This window comes from Rhinolophus sinicus, chromosome 2 (genome assembly GCF_057876585.1).
Source record: "Rhinolophus sinicus isolate RSI-liver-muscle chromosome 2, RSI-T2T, whole genome shotgun sequence".
NCBI lineage: Eukaryota > Metazoa > Chordata > Mammalia > Chiroptera > Rhinolophidae > Rhinolophus > Rhinolophus sinicus.
In genome coordinates this window covers 189168551-189186094 of record NC_142502.1, presented here as the reverse complement: position 1 = coordinate 189186094, position 17544 = coordinate 189168551, and the positions used below count along the sequence as shown (strand labels likewise).

Genomic DNA, 17544 nt, shown 5'->3' with positions numbered 1-17544 from the left:
CAAATTATTCTCCAACAATACAGCAGAAAGTGGCATCCTGCAACAGCAGAGCAGGAGTTTTAAGCCAAGTCGCCTGCAGGCAGCACCTGGGAAACTGACAACGGAACGACAGCACGTCCAGCGACAAGTGCTGTTCTCTGAAACCACTAAGTGGGTACGGATTTGGTCCGACCGTCAGGAACCGAACATGCCTCTTACCCTGCACTGAATGGGCCCTCGCTCCACACCCTCTCCACCACACAAGCTAGACACAGGCCTGACATCCTGTTTCCTCCTCCTTCACATCCAACTCCCCATATTCCTCTCAAGTCCTTGACTCATTCTTTTCAGAACAGGGTAAGGGAAACAGTTTAACAGTTGTTCCGACCACTTAGTCTGTCTAGGTCTGACTTGGTTTCCACACAGGGGCAGACAAGACCTCCTGGGTGTCTGCCACCAAAAGGTTTGGAGATAAATTCAGGCTCCACTCTCAGAAAATACAACTGTTTCCCCTCTGTTGCCACCATTCCTCAAAAGAGTCAGTGACACAGAAACATCAACTACCAAAATACATGTCAGTAAAAGCAAGGAAATATATGTCTAACGCAGTATTCACATTATTACACACTCGGAGGGGAAAAATCCTATTTCAGCTAACTCATCAACTTGAAGTACTTTTAAGGTTCCCACTGTCAGTATGCCTATACCCTCCTGGGCCAAACTTGGCTGGGCAATTTCTGGAGTCTTAGACCTCTTTGCAAAGCTGATGAATTCTTTATGAATCTATAGATCTTCTGCCAAAAACGTACACACATAGACACAGAATTCTGTGTATGTCAGCAAATTCACAGACCCTCTGAACCCTAGCCAATCTGAACACCCCTGGCTCAGAGAAAAACAACCCACGAGGAAGGGTCCACACCATTCCTGAAAAACAACATCCTGACTGTTCAGTGTTAGACTGAGACAGGATGAAATGCCACTACTCGAAAATAGAAAAGAATCAAAAGAAAGTAAATTGTGTTAGTGACCATTAGACTGAAAAGGAAAGGCCAATCAGGGATGCAAAAGCCCCCTGAGTGACAACAATGAACCAGCACTCAATTTGCTTCATTCTAAAGCAACTTACAGAGCCAAGAACTGTGTACCTGTAGAGGGCTAACGGTAAACACGCAAGAAAAAAGGTTTAAATAGAGCATGTTTCAGAGTAAAGCTGCCAGTTTTAGAAAAGCACTACAAATCTGAAACTATCTTGTTCTATCTCACACAAGAAGACAGCTCTTTGTTTAAAGAGGAAAATCATTTCTATAAAAAAATCTACATTGCCTCTTTAAAAATTACAGTGAAATCTCATAAAAGTTTAATTCAAGATCTTTCTGCTACATTATTGGGTAAAATTACAAAAATAATTTAACTCTGGCCATTTTGGTGACAGATCTACATCTATGTATATAATTCTGCTTCTTTGCTTAAGTGAATGATAAAATGACCTTTCTAAATCTAGTCATGATGATGGTTTTGAGGTATTCCAATGACCCTCATATAATAAGATCAAAATTTTACAGTATAATAGGTCACAAAAAGTTTCCATGTATTTTATCTTGGTTCATCCTCATAATTCAATGAAGCAGACAGGAAGATAGGCTAGATAATATCATTCCCACTCTGAAGATAAGACACTGAGGACCAGAGAGAGTAAGTGACTCAGCCATGGTCACACAGCTTCTAGAGCAGAAGAACAACCCAGACTCCCAGCCTTAAGTCTGGTTCTCTCTGCGATGGTGAAGCAGGGCAATAGTAAATAACACAAGCAAGTCATTTATATATCTGGTTGAAGTTAGATCATGGGTCACTTTATTATAACTCATGTGCCATCCCCAGTTTTCCAAAGGAAAGGCCATGGCTGTCTTTCTAGTCTGCCATCACCATTTAGTGAACGGAGCCAGTAAGAGGCAAGTGGAGGTGCTGAGAGTGAAGACAACAGCGGGGCTGCACCGTGGAGAGGGGGTGGACAGCCCTGCTGGGCTGCAGGAGGCACAGCACCACCACTGCACTGACTGGGAATAGCGTCCCCGGGAAAGTCCAAATCGGATTTGTTGCTACCCGACTGAGCAAGTGAATGCCCAGCCTGGATAACAGGTAGCAGACTGTACCCCGGTTGCAGTTCTTCATCAGAGACTCTCCCTGTCACGAGCCACATTCCAGACAAGTTTAAGGCTCCACTAGAAGGTGCGCAGGCAGAGACGGGCCTCTGCGTCCAGCAGCAGAGACAGAACGAGGTCAGTCCCACCTCCTACAATGAGTGATCGCCCTCCAGAAATGACCTCTTTACCAAGAACTGCCCCCAAATCACTAGGATGGCACCCCAGAAGGCTAGAGACCCCCAAGGCACTGTCTCGACAGAGCAGATTAATTCCTCCGAGTTTTAACAGACTTTTATTTATAAAAAGAAAAGAAAAGAGAAATAAAAGGCTCAATTTCTTCATTCTGTGCTAGCTACACACCTATTTCTCATCCCCCACACCCAAGAAAGACAGGCTGCAGAGACGTGGAAAGTTCTTAAAGTGAACCAAGCCAGAGAGGTCTGCACTTAAGTTCTCAAAACAGAACAGAAACGCAGGACGCTCGGGGAGAAATTATATACCGTGTTTCCCCGAAAATAAGACCAATCTAGACAATCAGCTCTAATGCGTCTTTTGGAGCAAAAATTAATATAAACCTGGTCTTATATAAGACCTGGTCATATATTATAGCAAAATAAGACCTGGTCTTATTAGAGACACATTAGAGCTGATTGTCTGGCTAGGTCTTATTTTCGGGGAAGCATGGTATATAAACCTATGTGTATAAGCATCTGTGTATGTGTGTATACAAATTACATACATAAATTACATAGACTATGTATAAATCACATATACACACATATATCATACGTGTGTGTACATATGTACACACACACACATCTATCCTGAGCCACATATTTTTTGAGGGAGAAAAAAATGAAAACGAGAAAAGAAGCAAGTGAGTAAGCTAGAACCAAAAACATGTCTGCGGTTTCTAACTCCAGAACACAAACAAATAATAATAAAAACACAGTATCAAAACGCTCTCCAGGGGGGCACCCCCCCCATTCCGGACCCCCTCCCGCTTGGGAGCTGCAACCTCTTCTCCTGCCTCTAATAAACTATCCTCTTTTTAAAACTTGTTGCCTCTCCCTGGTCCGTATTTCCATTCTTCGGCCTCACGAAACAAGATCCCAGCCCACACTCAGAAACTGCCGGCAGATCCATCACCAACATCACTGAGAGCAAGAGAATTAGTGTTGTAAGCCCCCACAGTATTGGGGAACCTGCGAGGAGAATTACTGGCTGGGGCACTGCTAGCTCCTGGAAGCCGCTGCAGCTGAGAGCTCAAGGACGTCTGCAGGCAGAGAGTAAACAGCTTGGTGGCCCACAGACTCCCTGGCAGTGACTGAATACGTGCGGACAACAATCATGTAATCCTCACATGTGCTTCTCCCGAAACCAAGTCAACTGCAGTTCATGTATTTTATTGCTTAACTTTTAGATGAGGAAAACTTAACGTACTCCACAGGACCGTACATGATTGTCCCATTTTTTGGTGGCTCTCGGTTTGACTTTCCATGGTGTTGCCACAATTTTTTGCCCAGTGTTCAAAAAAGGGACCCAGCAGATTACTTCAGCCTTGTAATGTCAATTCCTTGAAGGTGGTGACTGTAGATAGAAAAACTTTAGGTATAAAGCTAAATGTCGTCCCAAATCACACCTTTTGGTCAAGTAGCTTGACTCAGAATACAGGTAGGGAGGTATTTAAATATGAAACACAACAAAGTAAGTCTGAATACTCAGAATCGTTGTTTAGGTCCTAAAGCATCTGATAATACATAGATAACAAAATATTGCTATTAATTTCATTTGTATAGTAACCATACTGAAAAAAATCTCCAATTATTGGATTTATTGGATTGTAACTTATTTAAGTTACACTTTAAAAACTATCAACATTTCTAGTGTTTAAATTTTGTTGACAGATCAATCTTAAAAAGGTCTCTCTGGGGGTGGCCCGTTAGCTCAGTTGGTTGGAGCATCCTGCTCTTAACACCAAGGTTGCTGGTTCAATCCCCACATGGGCCACTGTGAGTTGCACCCTCCTTAAAAAAGAGAGAAAAAGAATAGAGAAAAAAAATGTCTTTCTGTGTTTTATAAAATAAAGCTGTAAATGACAATGATAAATAAGTTAAATATGTATGTTAAAAAAAAAAATCACCTGACTTGGACGGGTTTATTTCTGGGCCCTCAATACGATTCAATTGATCTCTATGTATATCTGTGCCAGTGTCACCATGTTTCCCTTACTGTGGCTGTGTACTAAGAATTACGTTTGGGAAGGGAGAGCCTCCAACTTGATTTGGTTTTTGAAGATTGTTAAGCCTCTTTGGCATCCCTTGAAATTTTATGTGAATATTAGGATCAGCTAGTGCATTTTTCCACAAAGACCTTGGGGCATTTTCACAGGACTCACACTGAGTCTGTACACTGCATCTGTTCTGTTGCCTACAGACAATTTCCATCACCAGGGGATGGCCTCACATTTATGTATGTAGGTTTTCTTTAAATTCTTTTGTAATTTTCATTGTTGAAGTCTTGCAATTTGATTAAAACTATTCCTAAGTATTTTATCAATGTTGACATTATTTAAAATGAAATTATTTTCTTAAATTCTTTTTGAGATTAATCCCCTTCAAAATACTCCCCCTCGCTTCAAACACACTTATCCATCGTTCTTGCCACTTTCTGAAGCAGTTCTGGACGTCCTCTTTCATGAGTGTCTTTGGTTGCACTGTCGTGGCTGCCTCGATGTTCTGAATCATTTTGACTTTGGGGAAGAGCTAGAAGTCACATGGTGCCAGATCCTGTGAATAAGGTGGATGAGGACACACTGTAATGCTTTTATTTGACAGAAATTGCTGTGTATCAGAAGCGATGTGTGACACGGAGTGTTGTCATGATGGAGGATGAAACCGTTTGCCCCATTTCACGTTAATGCGTTGTTCATGATCCATGATTTACCGCACTTTAAAACACATCTTCTCTTAACCATAGCTCACACCCAACTAACTGCACGAACAAGTTGAAATTTGTCACACACTGTTACTAAGGTTTGACGCGCCACTGCCTGTATTGAATATCCCTGCCTTTCCACTGGATGGCACTCGGCAGCAGCATTCACCGTATTTTTTTATCACATTGAGACTCCGTGTCACACATGGCTTCCGGTACAGCAATTTCTGTCAAATAAAACCATCATGGTGTGTCCTCATCCACCTTATTCACTGGATCTGACACACAGACCTCACACCAGATCTGTGTGATATCTGGCTCTTCCCCAAAGTCAAAATGACCATGAAAAGTAAACATTTTGAATCAATTCAGGACATCGAGGCAGCCACGACAGTGCAACTAAAGACACTTATGAAAGAGGACTTCCAGAACTGCTTCAGAACAATGCAAGAACAATGGGATATGTGTGTTCAAAGCCAGGGGGAGTACTTTGAGGGGGATTAAGGGCAATGTGTCTTTTACTGTAATACATATTTTTTTATTTAAACATTTACCATATCTGATGATCACACCTTGTGTGTCTCTGTTCTGCCTTTTATTTGCCATAGGAGTGCCTCACTTTACCCTCCAATCCTCATTACCCTCGGCCAATGGTCAATAATCATATCCCCATCTTTTGACGTAAACTGTTTCTCCATAGTGATTTGAACATCACTGACAACCAAACCTCAGTTATAACTTTCAGTGCTTTTTATGTTTCTGCAGTAATGGTTCTTCAAATTCAAGAAAATAACAGCCAATGGAGCTGTCCAAAGTAAACAAGTGCAAAAATCAGCTACTTCTTTTAAGATAAAAAAAAATTCAGATAAAATATTTGACGCCCAAAGCAAGGATCAAGTCCATCAATTTGTCAAACCCAGGAAATAACATTTTAGTGACCTCAAAGACTGGACACTGAAGATCAAAACCTCTGGGTTACTTAGGAGATTTCTTAAGGAGAAAGATTTCTTAAGAAGTTATTAAGTAGCATTGGCGGAAGATGCCCCCTTTAGGTATCACAAGGTCACGGAACATTGTATCTCCCTGTGTGCACCCTCTGTATGTACTTCCATGGTACCCTGTTCTCCATGGTACCCTGTTAAGGAGAAAGCAGCATAACTTTGTGGTTGAGGTGTTCTGAAGCCGGATTGGGTTCAAGCCTACCTAGGTTAGAATCCTAAGTCTATCATTGTCTTGGTAAATGTCCTTGGACCACAGGAAAAAAACATGTACCAATATGACCACTCTGCAATTAAGTGAGTGCTAAGCAGTTTCCCACACATAATTACTTTCTCAATAACTGGTAGTTAAGGCCCCAGTCTTGTGAGACAAGAGCCAGCTGTCAAACCCTGTAACACACCTCATTGCTCACCGGACACTTAGAACCTGCCTCGGGTGGACTTCGTCTGCAAGAATTCTATCTCATTATAATAATTAGAACATCATTTATTGAAAGCATACTATGTGCCAAGCACTGTTCTACATGCCTGAATTAAACGTATTGACTCATTTAACTTTCTTAACAGCCGCAGTGGGTAGACATTCATTTTCCTGTTGTATTGGTAAGGAAGCTGAGGCCCGAGGTCACACATCTGGTAAGTGCTGCAGCCACGATTAAATCAGCAGCAGCCATGGTGGCATTCCGGCTTTTAGTAACAAACACCGCTGCATCCCTCGCTGGAAGTTTCTTGAAAGCAGAGCTCATTTATATTTTTAACATATATGTAGTGCCCACAATTATGCATCAAGTACTTCATAAGGCAATGAATTGTGCTTTTATTTCTCTGTATCTGTCCCTTAAGCATAACAGGTTCTCAAAATCTATTTCAACAGAAGAAAACCAGTACAGGCGCTAAGAGGCCTGAGATAATGCGACCCCACCCCCTCATCCCTCACTCTGTCCACCAGGCCTTCTCGCTGTCCTTCTAAACTGCCTTGTGCATTCGCACTTCGCTGCTTACACTGTGGGGGCCATTCGTTTCAGAAGCATTTGCTGAGCATCTACTATGTGACGGTCACGTGACTAGGCGCTGGCGCGCACAAGATGTAAAAGCAATAAGACATCGCTGAGAAAACGGGTGAAATCCAGAGTCTGTGGTTCAGGTGACAGGGCTGCATCAGCGCTGATTTTTAGGCTTTGATCGATGTGCCCTGGTCAAGTAAGATGTCAACATTAGGGGAAGCTGGGGGAAGAGCACAGCGGCACTTTTTGTATTCTTTGCAACGGTTCCGTCGATGTGACCGTGTGTCGCAATTAAACAATTTAAATTTTAAAAAAAAAGAGTTCCTGCCTCCAGGAACTCCAGTGCTGCAGGCAAATGTACACCGGTCAGGACACCAGAGTCAGCGGTGAGAACGAGGCCACAGTCATGCCCAGGACGGACGGAGCGGCGGCGGCGGCGGCTACCACGCCCGGGGGTCGCGCGGTTAGGCGGACCCGTTGGTCCCGGGTGACCCTCTGACGTCACGCAGGGCCTTCAGCCCGCAGCTGCGGCGCCCTCAGCTGCCCAGGGGCCGCGCGGCCCCGCGCCGGCCTCGCTCCGCAAACCGCGGACGCGGAGGCGCCTTCCTGCGACTCACCTGGAACTCCAGCCCGTAGATCACCGGCGCGTCGTCCTCCATGCTGCGGCCGCTCCCACGCCGCAGGACGGGCCCCAGAGCCGGCGCGCCCCCACTCAGCGCCCATTCATTCCCTCCGCCCCGCGGCGCCGCACCCGGACTCTTCCGGGCCCACCCGGCGGCCGTAGGGCGCACTTCCGGTGTTTTCCTGACACGTCATCAACACGTTCCTCGCTGGCGGCCAACGGTGCGGCCTTCGGCGCGTGCGCATGCGTATGCCCGCTGGGACCCGCTCCGCGCCCACGGAGAGGCGGGCCTGGCGGGGGGAGCTGGGGCTGAGCGGGAGCTGCGGCGGGGTCGTGGGAGCTGCGGCGGGGTCGTGGGAGACGCGGACGGCGCCCTCCCGCCCACACCCGCTCGCGGTCCTGGCCGCTCAGACGTCTCCTGCTGGGCCCCTCCCTTTCCGCCATCCCGGAAGTGCCCCCTAGGGCTGGGACCCCGTCTCTGTAACCAGGGGTGCGTTGCCGAGCGCGAAGGCAAAAGCGTTATATGTACTGTCTTGAAGTTGTTCGCTCCAATCTTAAACTAAAGTTATCGTACTTCATTTTACAGATGAGCCGCCACGAAATTCAGTAACGAGGGCGGGCACAAGCGGTGATGTGATAGGATAGACACCGAGAAATGAGCAGAGGGAGAGACTCGGCCCAGGTGCCAGTGTGGGAGCCCGTGTGCCTGCCTGGTCTGTCACTCAGTGAGGCTCTGCCCAGGACCCTTAACGCACGGGACCCTGCCAACGCGTGTCTGGAGGTGCCCAGCACTGTGGTGCGCGGGTAAAGGCTCGCTCTGCTGCATTGCCAGTGTTGGCGGATAAGTGACGGCTGGCATGGCGCTGCTGGCAGTGTTTGACCCGTCGTTTCACAATGAACGGGAATCTGCTGGGAAGACGCTGGCTTCCCCGGAACATCCAAGGACTGTGGTGGTGGAGAAGTTGACCCCCTTAGGCTGTACTCCCTCAGCGCTGGTTTTGACATTATGCAGTGCCCCTGTTACCCAACGCAAGGGGTTCACCACTTGGAGTGTTCTATTCAAGAATGAGACGTGGTTGTTTTTAGGTAGTTTTTACTTGCAGCAAGTAAAAAAGACAGGATTCATTCACATCCAAAGCTCCATCTCCCTGAAGGTAGGCTTAGCCATTGCTTATATACACTATTTGGTTACGTACATGTTGATTTCTTATTTACAGTTGGCTGAACTTCTCTGGATTTGGTTAATTAGAGCTTCTGCAAAACACTGCTGCATTATAACATTTAGCAAGAACAGCATTTAGTCAGACCCGCCCAGATCTTGAGACTGGTCTATCTAACCCTTGGCAGACAGGGGTCACATTGTACGGAATCCCAGGGTTTCCTCCTTCGGGAATCACAGCTGAACCTCCTTCACTAACATGGGTTCCAATAATTTCAAAGACCATACATCTCTCCTCCATGTGATTAAATTGTCTCTCTACCTTAAATCTATTTTCATGACAAATGGCTGAGTTTGGAACGGGTATATGAAAAGATGCTCAGCATCACTAATCATCAAGGAAATGCAAATCAAAACCACAATGAGATATCTCTTCACACCTGTTAGGATTGCGATTATCAAAAAGTCAATAGGTAACTGTTGGTGGGATTGGAGAAAAGGGAACCCTCATACACTGTCGGTGGGAATGTAAAGTAATACAGCCTCTATGCAAAATAGTGTGGAGGTTCCTCAAAAAATTAAAAACAGAGTTACCATATGATCAAGCAATCTGACTTCTGTGATCCAGGATAAAAAAATATCCCTATCTCAAAGAGATATCTGCATTCCATGTTCATTGCAGCAATATTCACAGTAGCCAAGACATGGAAACAACCTAACCCACTGATACCTGTATAGAGAAAATGTGAGATATATACATATATCTACAGAGGGTGCCAAAGAAAGTATTAAAATTGTAATAATATATACCAATAAAAGAAGATGAATACAAGTCACGTTTGACTTCTGCAAGTATAAGAGGTGTGCAAAGTGGTTACCATCAGCGTCCAGACACTTCTGATTATGGCGAATTATGTACTGCTTGAACAACACTGACCAGTGTCCACTTGCATGGATGTGCCTGCCGTTTTAATTTCTTCACACAGCACCGTGCGTCTCAAAGTTATAACGAATGTGTGCAATTGTTAGGTGTGTTGGAGGTTCTGTTGCATACTCACACCTCCATTGTCATACTTCCACAATGTTCTCGGATTTCAAACACCACGGCAAAACGGTCTTGCGATTCTCAAACAACAACCGTGCTTCCACCATTTTCTTTGACTGTCCTGCCTGTCTCATAGTGATGCTAGCATTCATTTGATTAATGCCATCTTTTGAGCAAACTTCATACTACACACTGTTACCGTAATTCAACTTTGAAAAGTAATACATAGATAACATCTCTTAAAATGTAAATATTGGGGTGACCAGTTAGTTGGTTAGAGCGTGGTGCTAATAGTACCAAGGTTGCCAGTTTGATCCCCGCATGGGCCACTGTGAGCTGTGCCCTCCTCAAAAAAAAAAAAGGTATACATTTTTTGGCACCCCAATATATACACAGTTGATCCATGAACAATGTGGGGGCTAGGGATGCTGACCCCCGCACCATCAAAAATCCATGTGTAACTTTTGAGTCCCCAAAAACTTAAATTTTCCCTTTGTATCTTCAGGGCTGTGGTTCCAGGACCTTCCTCAGATACCAAAATTCATGGATGCTCAAGTCCCTTATATAAAATGGCCTAGATCAATGCATACAATCAGCCTCCCACATCCACAGACTCCCAAACAGATAAAAAATAGTACAGGTATTTGTTTAAAATAAATTCTTACATACGGTAAATGGACCCACACAATTCAAACTCATGTTCAAGGATCACCTACATGTATATACATATACATATATACATACACATATACATATATATATTCACACACACACACATACTAGGTCTGACAATTAAGTTCACAAACTTGTTGCAATGATGGTGCTAACCTTTTTTGATATCAAAGGGATTATTCATTATGAATTTATACCAACTGGACAAACAGTTAACCAAATTTACTATTTGGAAATGCTGAAAAGACTGCGTGAAAAAGTTAGACGACCTGAACTTTTTGCCAACAATTCATGGCTCTTGCATCACGACAATGCACCAGCTCACACGGCACTGTCTGTGAGGGAGTTTTTAGCCAGTAAACAAATAACTGTATTGGAACACCATCCCTACTCACCCAATCTGGCCCCCAATGACTTCTTTCTTTACCTGAAGATAAAGCAAATATTGAAGACATTTTGAGGACATTCAGGACATCAAGGGGTAATACAACAACAGCTCTGATGGCCATTCCAGAAAGAGAGTTCCAAAATTGCTTTGAAGGGTGGACTAGGCACTGGCATCAGTGCAAAGATTCCCAAGGAGAGTACTTCAAAGTTGACCATGGTGGTATTCAGCAATGAGGTATGTAGCAATTTTTCTAGGGTGAGTTCACAAACTTAATTGTCCAACTTCATATGTAATGGAATCTTATTCAGCCTTTAAAAAAGAAGGAAATCCTGTCATTGCAACAACATGGGTGAACCTGGAGAACATTGTGCTAATTGAAATAAGTCAGACACAGACAAATACTGCATGATTCCACTTACAAGGGGAATCTTAAAAAGAGAGTTGAAGTCCTAGTAACAGCACTGTTGACATAAGAAATGTTCAAACCTATAGAGAATTTTAAAGAGTTTATTTGAGTCAAACTGATGACGATTGCCAGGGAGCAAAAGCTCAACGGATTGAGAAAAATCCTCCAGAGAAGGGCAGTTTTGCTGCTTATTTTATACATGAGCATCAAAGGAGGAGGGGTAAGGAGGGTTACATGAAATCCATCAGATTAAGGGGGCTAGAGAAAGCAAAGCGGGGAAATTTTTTGGATTGGATAAAAAGTAAAAAAGAGAAATACTTCTCTTACATGGGTGGATACAGAATAGTTAATAACATTTACAGCACATAGAGATGGTGTGGGGACAGAGCCAGGAGTGCAGCTTCCAGGCTCTCGGCCTCACGTGGAAAGGTGCTGGCTCAGGTAGTAAATGGCCATCAACTGTGATTGGACGGCTATCAGCTGTGGCTAGTTGGCCGTCAGCTGTAACCAGTGAGCCACTGGCCACTAATATAACTGCTATGGCTACGCTAGCAGCAAAATGGGGGCTAGCAAGGAGATGGTGGCTGAGCCTGCAAGAGCGGATTGCAGCTAGCAAGTGAGGTTGGTTGGCAGAGAGAAGTGGATGACGGGTTGCAGATAGAGTGGCTCCTACTTCCTATGTCTCCAGCGAGTATATAGTGGTATGACTCCCCCATCTATGGCTCCGTGGGTGTTCCTTTTTGGCCTCACCATATCCTGCGTGCTTATATGGGGAGCGGGAGCTGAGCCCCTGCACGACAGATGGTATTTGGGGAACAAGATAACAGTGAGGGGTTCTGTTGTGGTCTCATGCTCTGGTGTGGTGGGTTGTGCCCTGAGGAGTCCAGAAAAAGAGATTACTCTGACATTCCACAGGTATGTTATCTTAGATGCTAAAAGACAATAGGCAGGCTTACTTAAAGATTGACTTTTGTCAAGGAATGTACAGGCCCAGGATGTGAATACCTGCCATGACCCGCTTTCAGTTGGGAATTTTTATGTGTCAGACCATCCTATGTGGTTAATTTTGTTCTCTGAGTTTGTAAGGCCTGCCATGCTGGCCTCCCCTGAGCTTGTCAGGTTTAGTACGTGGCCCCTTTTTCATCCACAGTCCAGTATCGGTTACCAAAAGCTGAGAGGTAGCGGCAAGGGGAGATATTGATCAAAGGGCACAAACTTTCAGTCATAAAATAAGTAAGTTCTGGAGAGTTAATTTACAAAATGGTACGAATAGTTAATAATATATCCTATTCTTGAAATTTGCCAAGTAGATCTCAAGTACTGTCACCACATACCAAAAAGAAAGGTAACTAAGTGAGGTGAAGGTTATGTTAATTTGTTCTACTGTGGTAATTATTTCACATTGTATACATTATATACCTTAAATATATACAATATTTAATCTGTTAAAAATAAATTGGAAAATTTTAATCATTAAAAAAGAGGCAGAAAGAAATGGCCACGACTGGTTTGGCCAGTTGTATTCCAGCGCCTAACACTGTGCCTGGCAGAGTCAAGGCTGGATGAATATTTGCTGGGTTAATGAGATCTGGGTGATCACGACAGAAATCAAGGAGACAGCGGCACAGACAGGAGCGCACTAGTCACTGGCTCCCTGTGCCTGAGATAAGCTGTGGGAGCTGAGAATGCAAATCTACCTTCACGCTGCTGGGTTAAGTCCACCGGCCTACCGCTACCATTATTCCTATTTCCATCGTTAATGGCATTACACACTAGGCAGAAGCACTGGAAGTTGGAAACATGGGTAGGCACAAAGGCAAACCCTAGAACCACAGCATTTCTAGGGCGCTGTGGCCCAGAATAAACAGCCTAATCGCGCTTCCAGCTGCCCCTCGGCCACAGGTTTGCTTGCGGCCTCTGACATCAGCACAATTTTCCTCTCCATTCCCAGGTACTGGGCTCCGCGCCGCCCAAGACCATTCCCCGGCCCCGGTCAACCTCGGGGCCCAGGCCCCACCCCTCGCTGCACAAACTGGAAGCTCCGCGCTTCCGCTTCCGGCTGCGACAGGTGGGCCTCCAGGCCCCGCACTGGGCATGCGCGAGAGTGGCGCACGCAGGCGCAGAGCCGCCGGCCGGGCGCATCTTGTCCTCCTCTTCCGGCTTCCTCCGCTCTCTCCCGAGCCCTGGGCACGGTCGCAGGTGGCCGTTTCTCCAGCCCTAGCGGGCGGCGGCAGGTGAGGATCGGCCGGGCTGCAGGGAGGGGGTCAGGCGGCCCAGCCGCCGCCCCGCCCGCCCTCGGCCCCACCGCAGCCCCTCGGGGGCTCCTCCCAGGGTTCTCCGCCTTGGGGGGCTCGTCTCCGGGTGGGCGCACCTCCCAAGGTGCCCTCCCGCCGCCTGGCGCTCACGCCTCCGCTCGGCGGGAGGCTTTGTCAGTCCTTAGAAATGTTAAGGCCTTGATTCAGCTCGTGTGCAAAGCACTCGCCTGGACGAAGACAAAGTCCGATTTCTCTGCCAGCGTTTTGATGGTGTCGGTGTAGAGACCGGAGTCTCGGTAGGTTCAGGAAGAGACTTTACTGGGGCCCCTCCGAGCTCGGTGCCTGAGCGCAGTGCCTGGGGCCTCGACGCCCCGCTCGGCGTCGGGACAGTGGGCGGCTGCCTCCCTGTGCGGTGGGACGGAGGCGGGTGCAGCTGCGCGCGCAGCTCTGCTTACTCTGCGTCGGGGGGGGGGGGGGGGGGCGTCTCCAGGCAGGGGAGGGGGTCAAGCACCCGAGTCCCGAGGTGGGAGCGGGGCTGCCCCAGTTCTTTCTGCGTTTGTATCAGGATGTAGGAAGCACAGGCACTGCCTCCTCCACTCATTTATCTTCCATGGGAACTATCGGCAAGTGTTCCTGGCCCGGGAAGGCCTTGGTTAGGCGCTGACTGTGTCCGCTCGGTCACCCACCCAGCTGGAGTGGCACCTTAGGTACCCTTTCCTTTCTCAGTGTTGACATAAGCTTATAATCGTGTCGCTTAATGAAAATTATTAAAGCAGTAATAGGAAACGTAACATTTTCTATCAGATGCAGATGAGGAACAGAAGCGTGTGCTTTTCCATTTTTAAATTTTGAAATATAAAGACTACATGTGATATACACGGAAGATAACATTTCCAATGGCTTTGAAACTCTTCATGTGTCCCTCTCCCATCCAACCTCCTTCCCCCTTGCTTTTATGTTTGTATTCCTAGAACATATTGTTTAGTTTATGTTTTGAACTTTATGTAGAGAATCATAACTATTTGATTTTCTACTTGTTCTTTGTGCAACGTTAGATCTGTGAGATTCAAACATTGCTGCATTGACATGCGATGGTTCATCCATTTTCACTACTGGTTAATAGTCCAGTTTTGGATGTGCCACTATTTATTGATTATTGTGTCTGTGGGCACTGGTTGTTTTTAGATTTTTTATTGTGGGGGCTTTGGGAGGGGGGAGGTATTTTTGGGTTTGGTGCCCATGTGCAGGAGTTCCTCCGTGATATATGTCTCGCAGTAGATGGGGAGGTTATGGGTAGTGAGACCATATATCGTCTCATTAGGACTCTTGAGACCAGAAAGAGGTATTTCCTTTCTCTGAGACCATAAGTGTAAAATGGAATTGTCCTGAAAAAATCAAGAAGTATGGCTGTTGAAGTTCTAGGATGCATGCTTGTGAAATATGTATCCCAGCCTATTCAAATCTTTGGCCTGTGTTTCTTGTGGATTGTTTGTCCTATTGCTTTGTAGGAATTTTTATATACTCTCGATATTAATTAAGTCTGACAATATCAAGTGTATACACTGCTACTAAGTGTGTAAATTGGTACAACCCCTTAGTAAAGCAGTTTGGCATTATCTAGTGATGGTGAACAAGTGTATTCTCAAAGACCTAACACACACACTTTTAATATGAAGAAATTTTCACGTGCACACCAGGAGACGTGTATGAGGATGTTCATAACAGAACTGTTTATAGTATCAAAAACCTAAAAACACCTCAAATATCCTTCAACAGTAGAATAGATGATATGTTGTGGCCCCATCACCCAAGAGGCCATTATTACCAGTGAAGATGAATGAAATCACACCACTTACCAGGTTAAAAGTGCAGAGAGAAATAAAGTCAAAAACTGCAAATTTTAAGTAACATGTTGCTTGGGGAAATGCACATGTGGAAAATTAAAGAAAAGGAAGAGTGCGACAAATTGCAGAATATCACCTCTGAAGGTGGTAATACGTATTGTCTTAGCCACGTGCTGTAAATAATGTTTTGTATCCAATCAATATTTAATAAAGATTATTTATAGAAAATGTTGGGGTGGGGGGTGGGGGGTGGGAGATGAGGGTAAGGGGGATCGAATATATGGTGATGGAAAGAGAACTGACTCTGGGTGATGAACACACAACGGGATTTATAGATGATGTAATACAGAATTGTACACCTGAAATCTATGTAATTTTACTAACAACTGTCACCTCAATAAATTTAATTAAAAAAAAAAAAAAAAAAAAAAAAAAAAAGAAAATGTGCCTTTAAAAGAGAAGCGGAAGAATAACAAGAACCTTCCAAGGTCTTCTAACGAAAAAGTAAGAAAACTTACTTGTGGCTTTTAGAGGCTACCCCTCCCCATCCAGAGTCACTCTCCCGTTCTGCCCAGTTCCCCTTTCATCTGGTGCATCATGTTTCTTCTCCCATCCGCGTATTTGTGTTACAGCTGCTTAACTTTCCTCTCTGTGGTTCTCTAACTTGGGCTCCTTGCGCGCAGGCTCCTTGCATTGCCCTGATGTCTGAGACACAGCAGCACTCGGAGGCCTGGTCCCTGGTTTGCAGGACATTTCAGTCCAGTCCTATGAATGGTTTTTCATGAATATGTGGTTTCTATTTAGAAATCCAGAATAACAATGTAATCTTCCCTCTGAACTAGGCAGCTTCTGTGTAAACATCACCAGGAAACATGTAGAAGTTGATTTTCTAAATTAGATTTGATTGGAAACAAGGTTTCTGAAGAGAATCAAAACATATTAATAGTTACAAACTCAAGACTTGAAAGACTGTTGCTTTTTATTTAGCTTTCTTTTGTTCCAAAGATGATCTCTTTAAAAACATTTTCGGTAAATTCGTAAACAGAGTTATTGTGTAAGAGTTTTGTCCTTTGCTAGCTGTCCTTCATAAAGGTTTCATTCTCACCATCAATAAATAAGGTTCCCCAAAATTACTTCTAAAAATCTTTGTCTTAGTTCATAGGCAAAAAATTCATAGCTTTAATGGGTTTCTTTCATTATCGTGGAACCAGTTATTACCCGAGCACGTAATGAATGGGCCCTGCACAGTGGTGAGTCTGCCCTTCGTCCAGTGTCCCGTGGGAAGGGACTCAGCACCTCAACACTTTCACAGGCGCCCAGTTTAGCCGGTCTTTCTCTGTGAGAATCTTGTAATACACACAAATTGACCTCTACTGGCAGTGAATTTTGCTTATTTTAAGGATAGAGTTCTCTCCTTTTCCCCTACATATAAAGACAGCAGTGTGGCTTTGCCAGTTTTGATGTTCTTGACCTTTTCCTGTGATTGCGTGTCAGACCTTATCTTATAGTCTCCATTATTCCACAGTTGTCCATTAACGTGGTATTAGGACATCTGGAGTTAGAATCTGACGTGGGTTTATTCTGAGAAGGGCTCAGAACCAACAGTCAACCAGCAGGAGCTACTGGCATCTCCCAGGTACCAGGCTCTGTGCTAGGGCCTGGGGACTCCAGTCCTCAGAGGTTCAGTCAGAGATTTAGTCAGGAGCCACTTCCGGGCCATATGGTTTACTGTCAGTGATTTCAGAGCGCTCCATCACTTCTCTGGTTCTGTGTCCTCATCTGTCAGGCAGTTTAGAGGTGTCGTTTCAGCTGTCACAGAGGTTACATGGTCTTCGTGCCCAGCCTCCACTTCCTGCACGGGGAGAACCCAGGGAAAAGCCTTACCTGGGAGGGTGCATCCACGCTTTCATGTCTCGAGCCAGCCTCCAGTCTGCGCTGACTGAAACATGACAAGAAAAAAGGCTTTTGTTCCTTTTCATTGTATCTTTGACTCATTTATAGTTAATAGTTACTAGATGAATATATAATAAATGAGGAATTAGTAACTGACTATGCTGGATAAGAAACTTCTCCAAAATGTTTGACTTTATC

At 45.0% G+C, this 17544-nt stretch overlaps 2 protein-coding genes across 3 annotated transcripts in view; one reads left to right on the top strand and one right to left on the bottom strand.

The window, feature by feature from the left end:
- Window positions 1-7866, bottom strand: part of EIPR1 (EARP complex and GARP complex interacting protein 1) — a 97146-nt gene extending 89280 nt beyond the window's left edge. Inside the window, exon 1 of the mRNA XM_074331638.2 lies at window positions 7680-7866. Within this exon, the coding sequence (XP_074187739.1) occupies window positions 7680-7721 (42 nt within the window). The 5' untranslated portion in view covers window positions 7722-7866. The remainder of the gene's footprint in view (window positions 1-7679) is intronic.
- Window positions 7867-12005: 4139 nt separating this feature from the next.
- TRAPPC12 (trafficking protein particle complex subunit 12) overlaps window positions 12006-17544 on the top strand; it is a 51768-nt gene continuing 46229 nt past the window's right edge. Inside the window, exon 1 of one of the 2 annotated variants that reach the window (XM_074331635.2) lies at window positions 12006-13588. The gene's annotated coding sequence lies outside the window, so the exon portion shown is untranslated. Of the gene's footprint in view, window positions 13906-17544 lie in introns of both variants that reach the window. The other variant, XM_074331636.2, reaches the window with a different exon arrangement.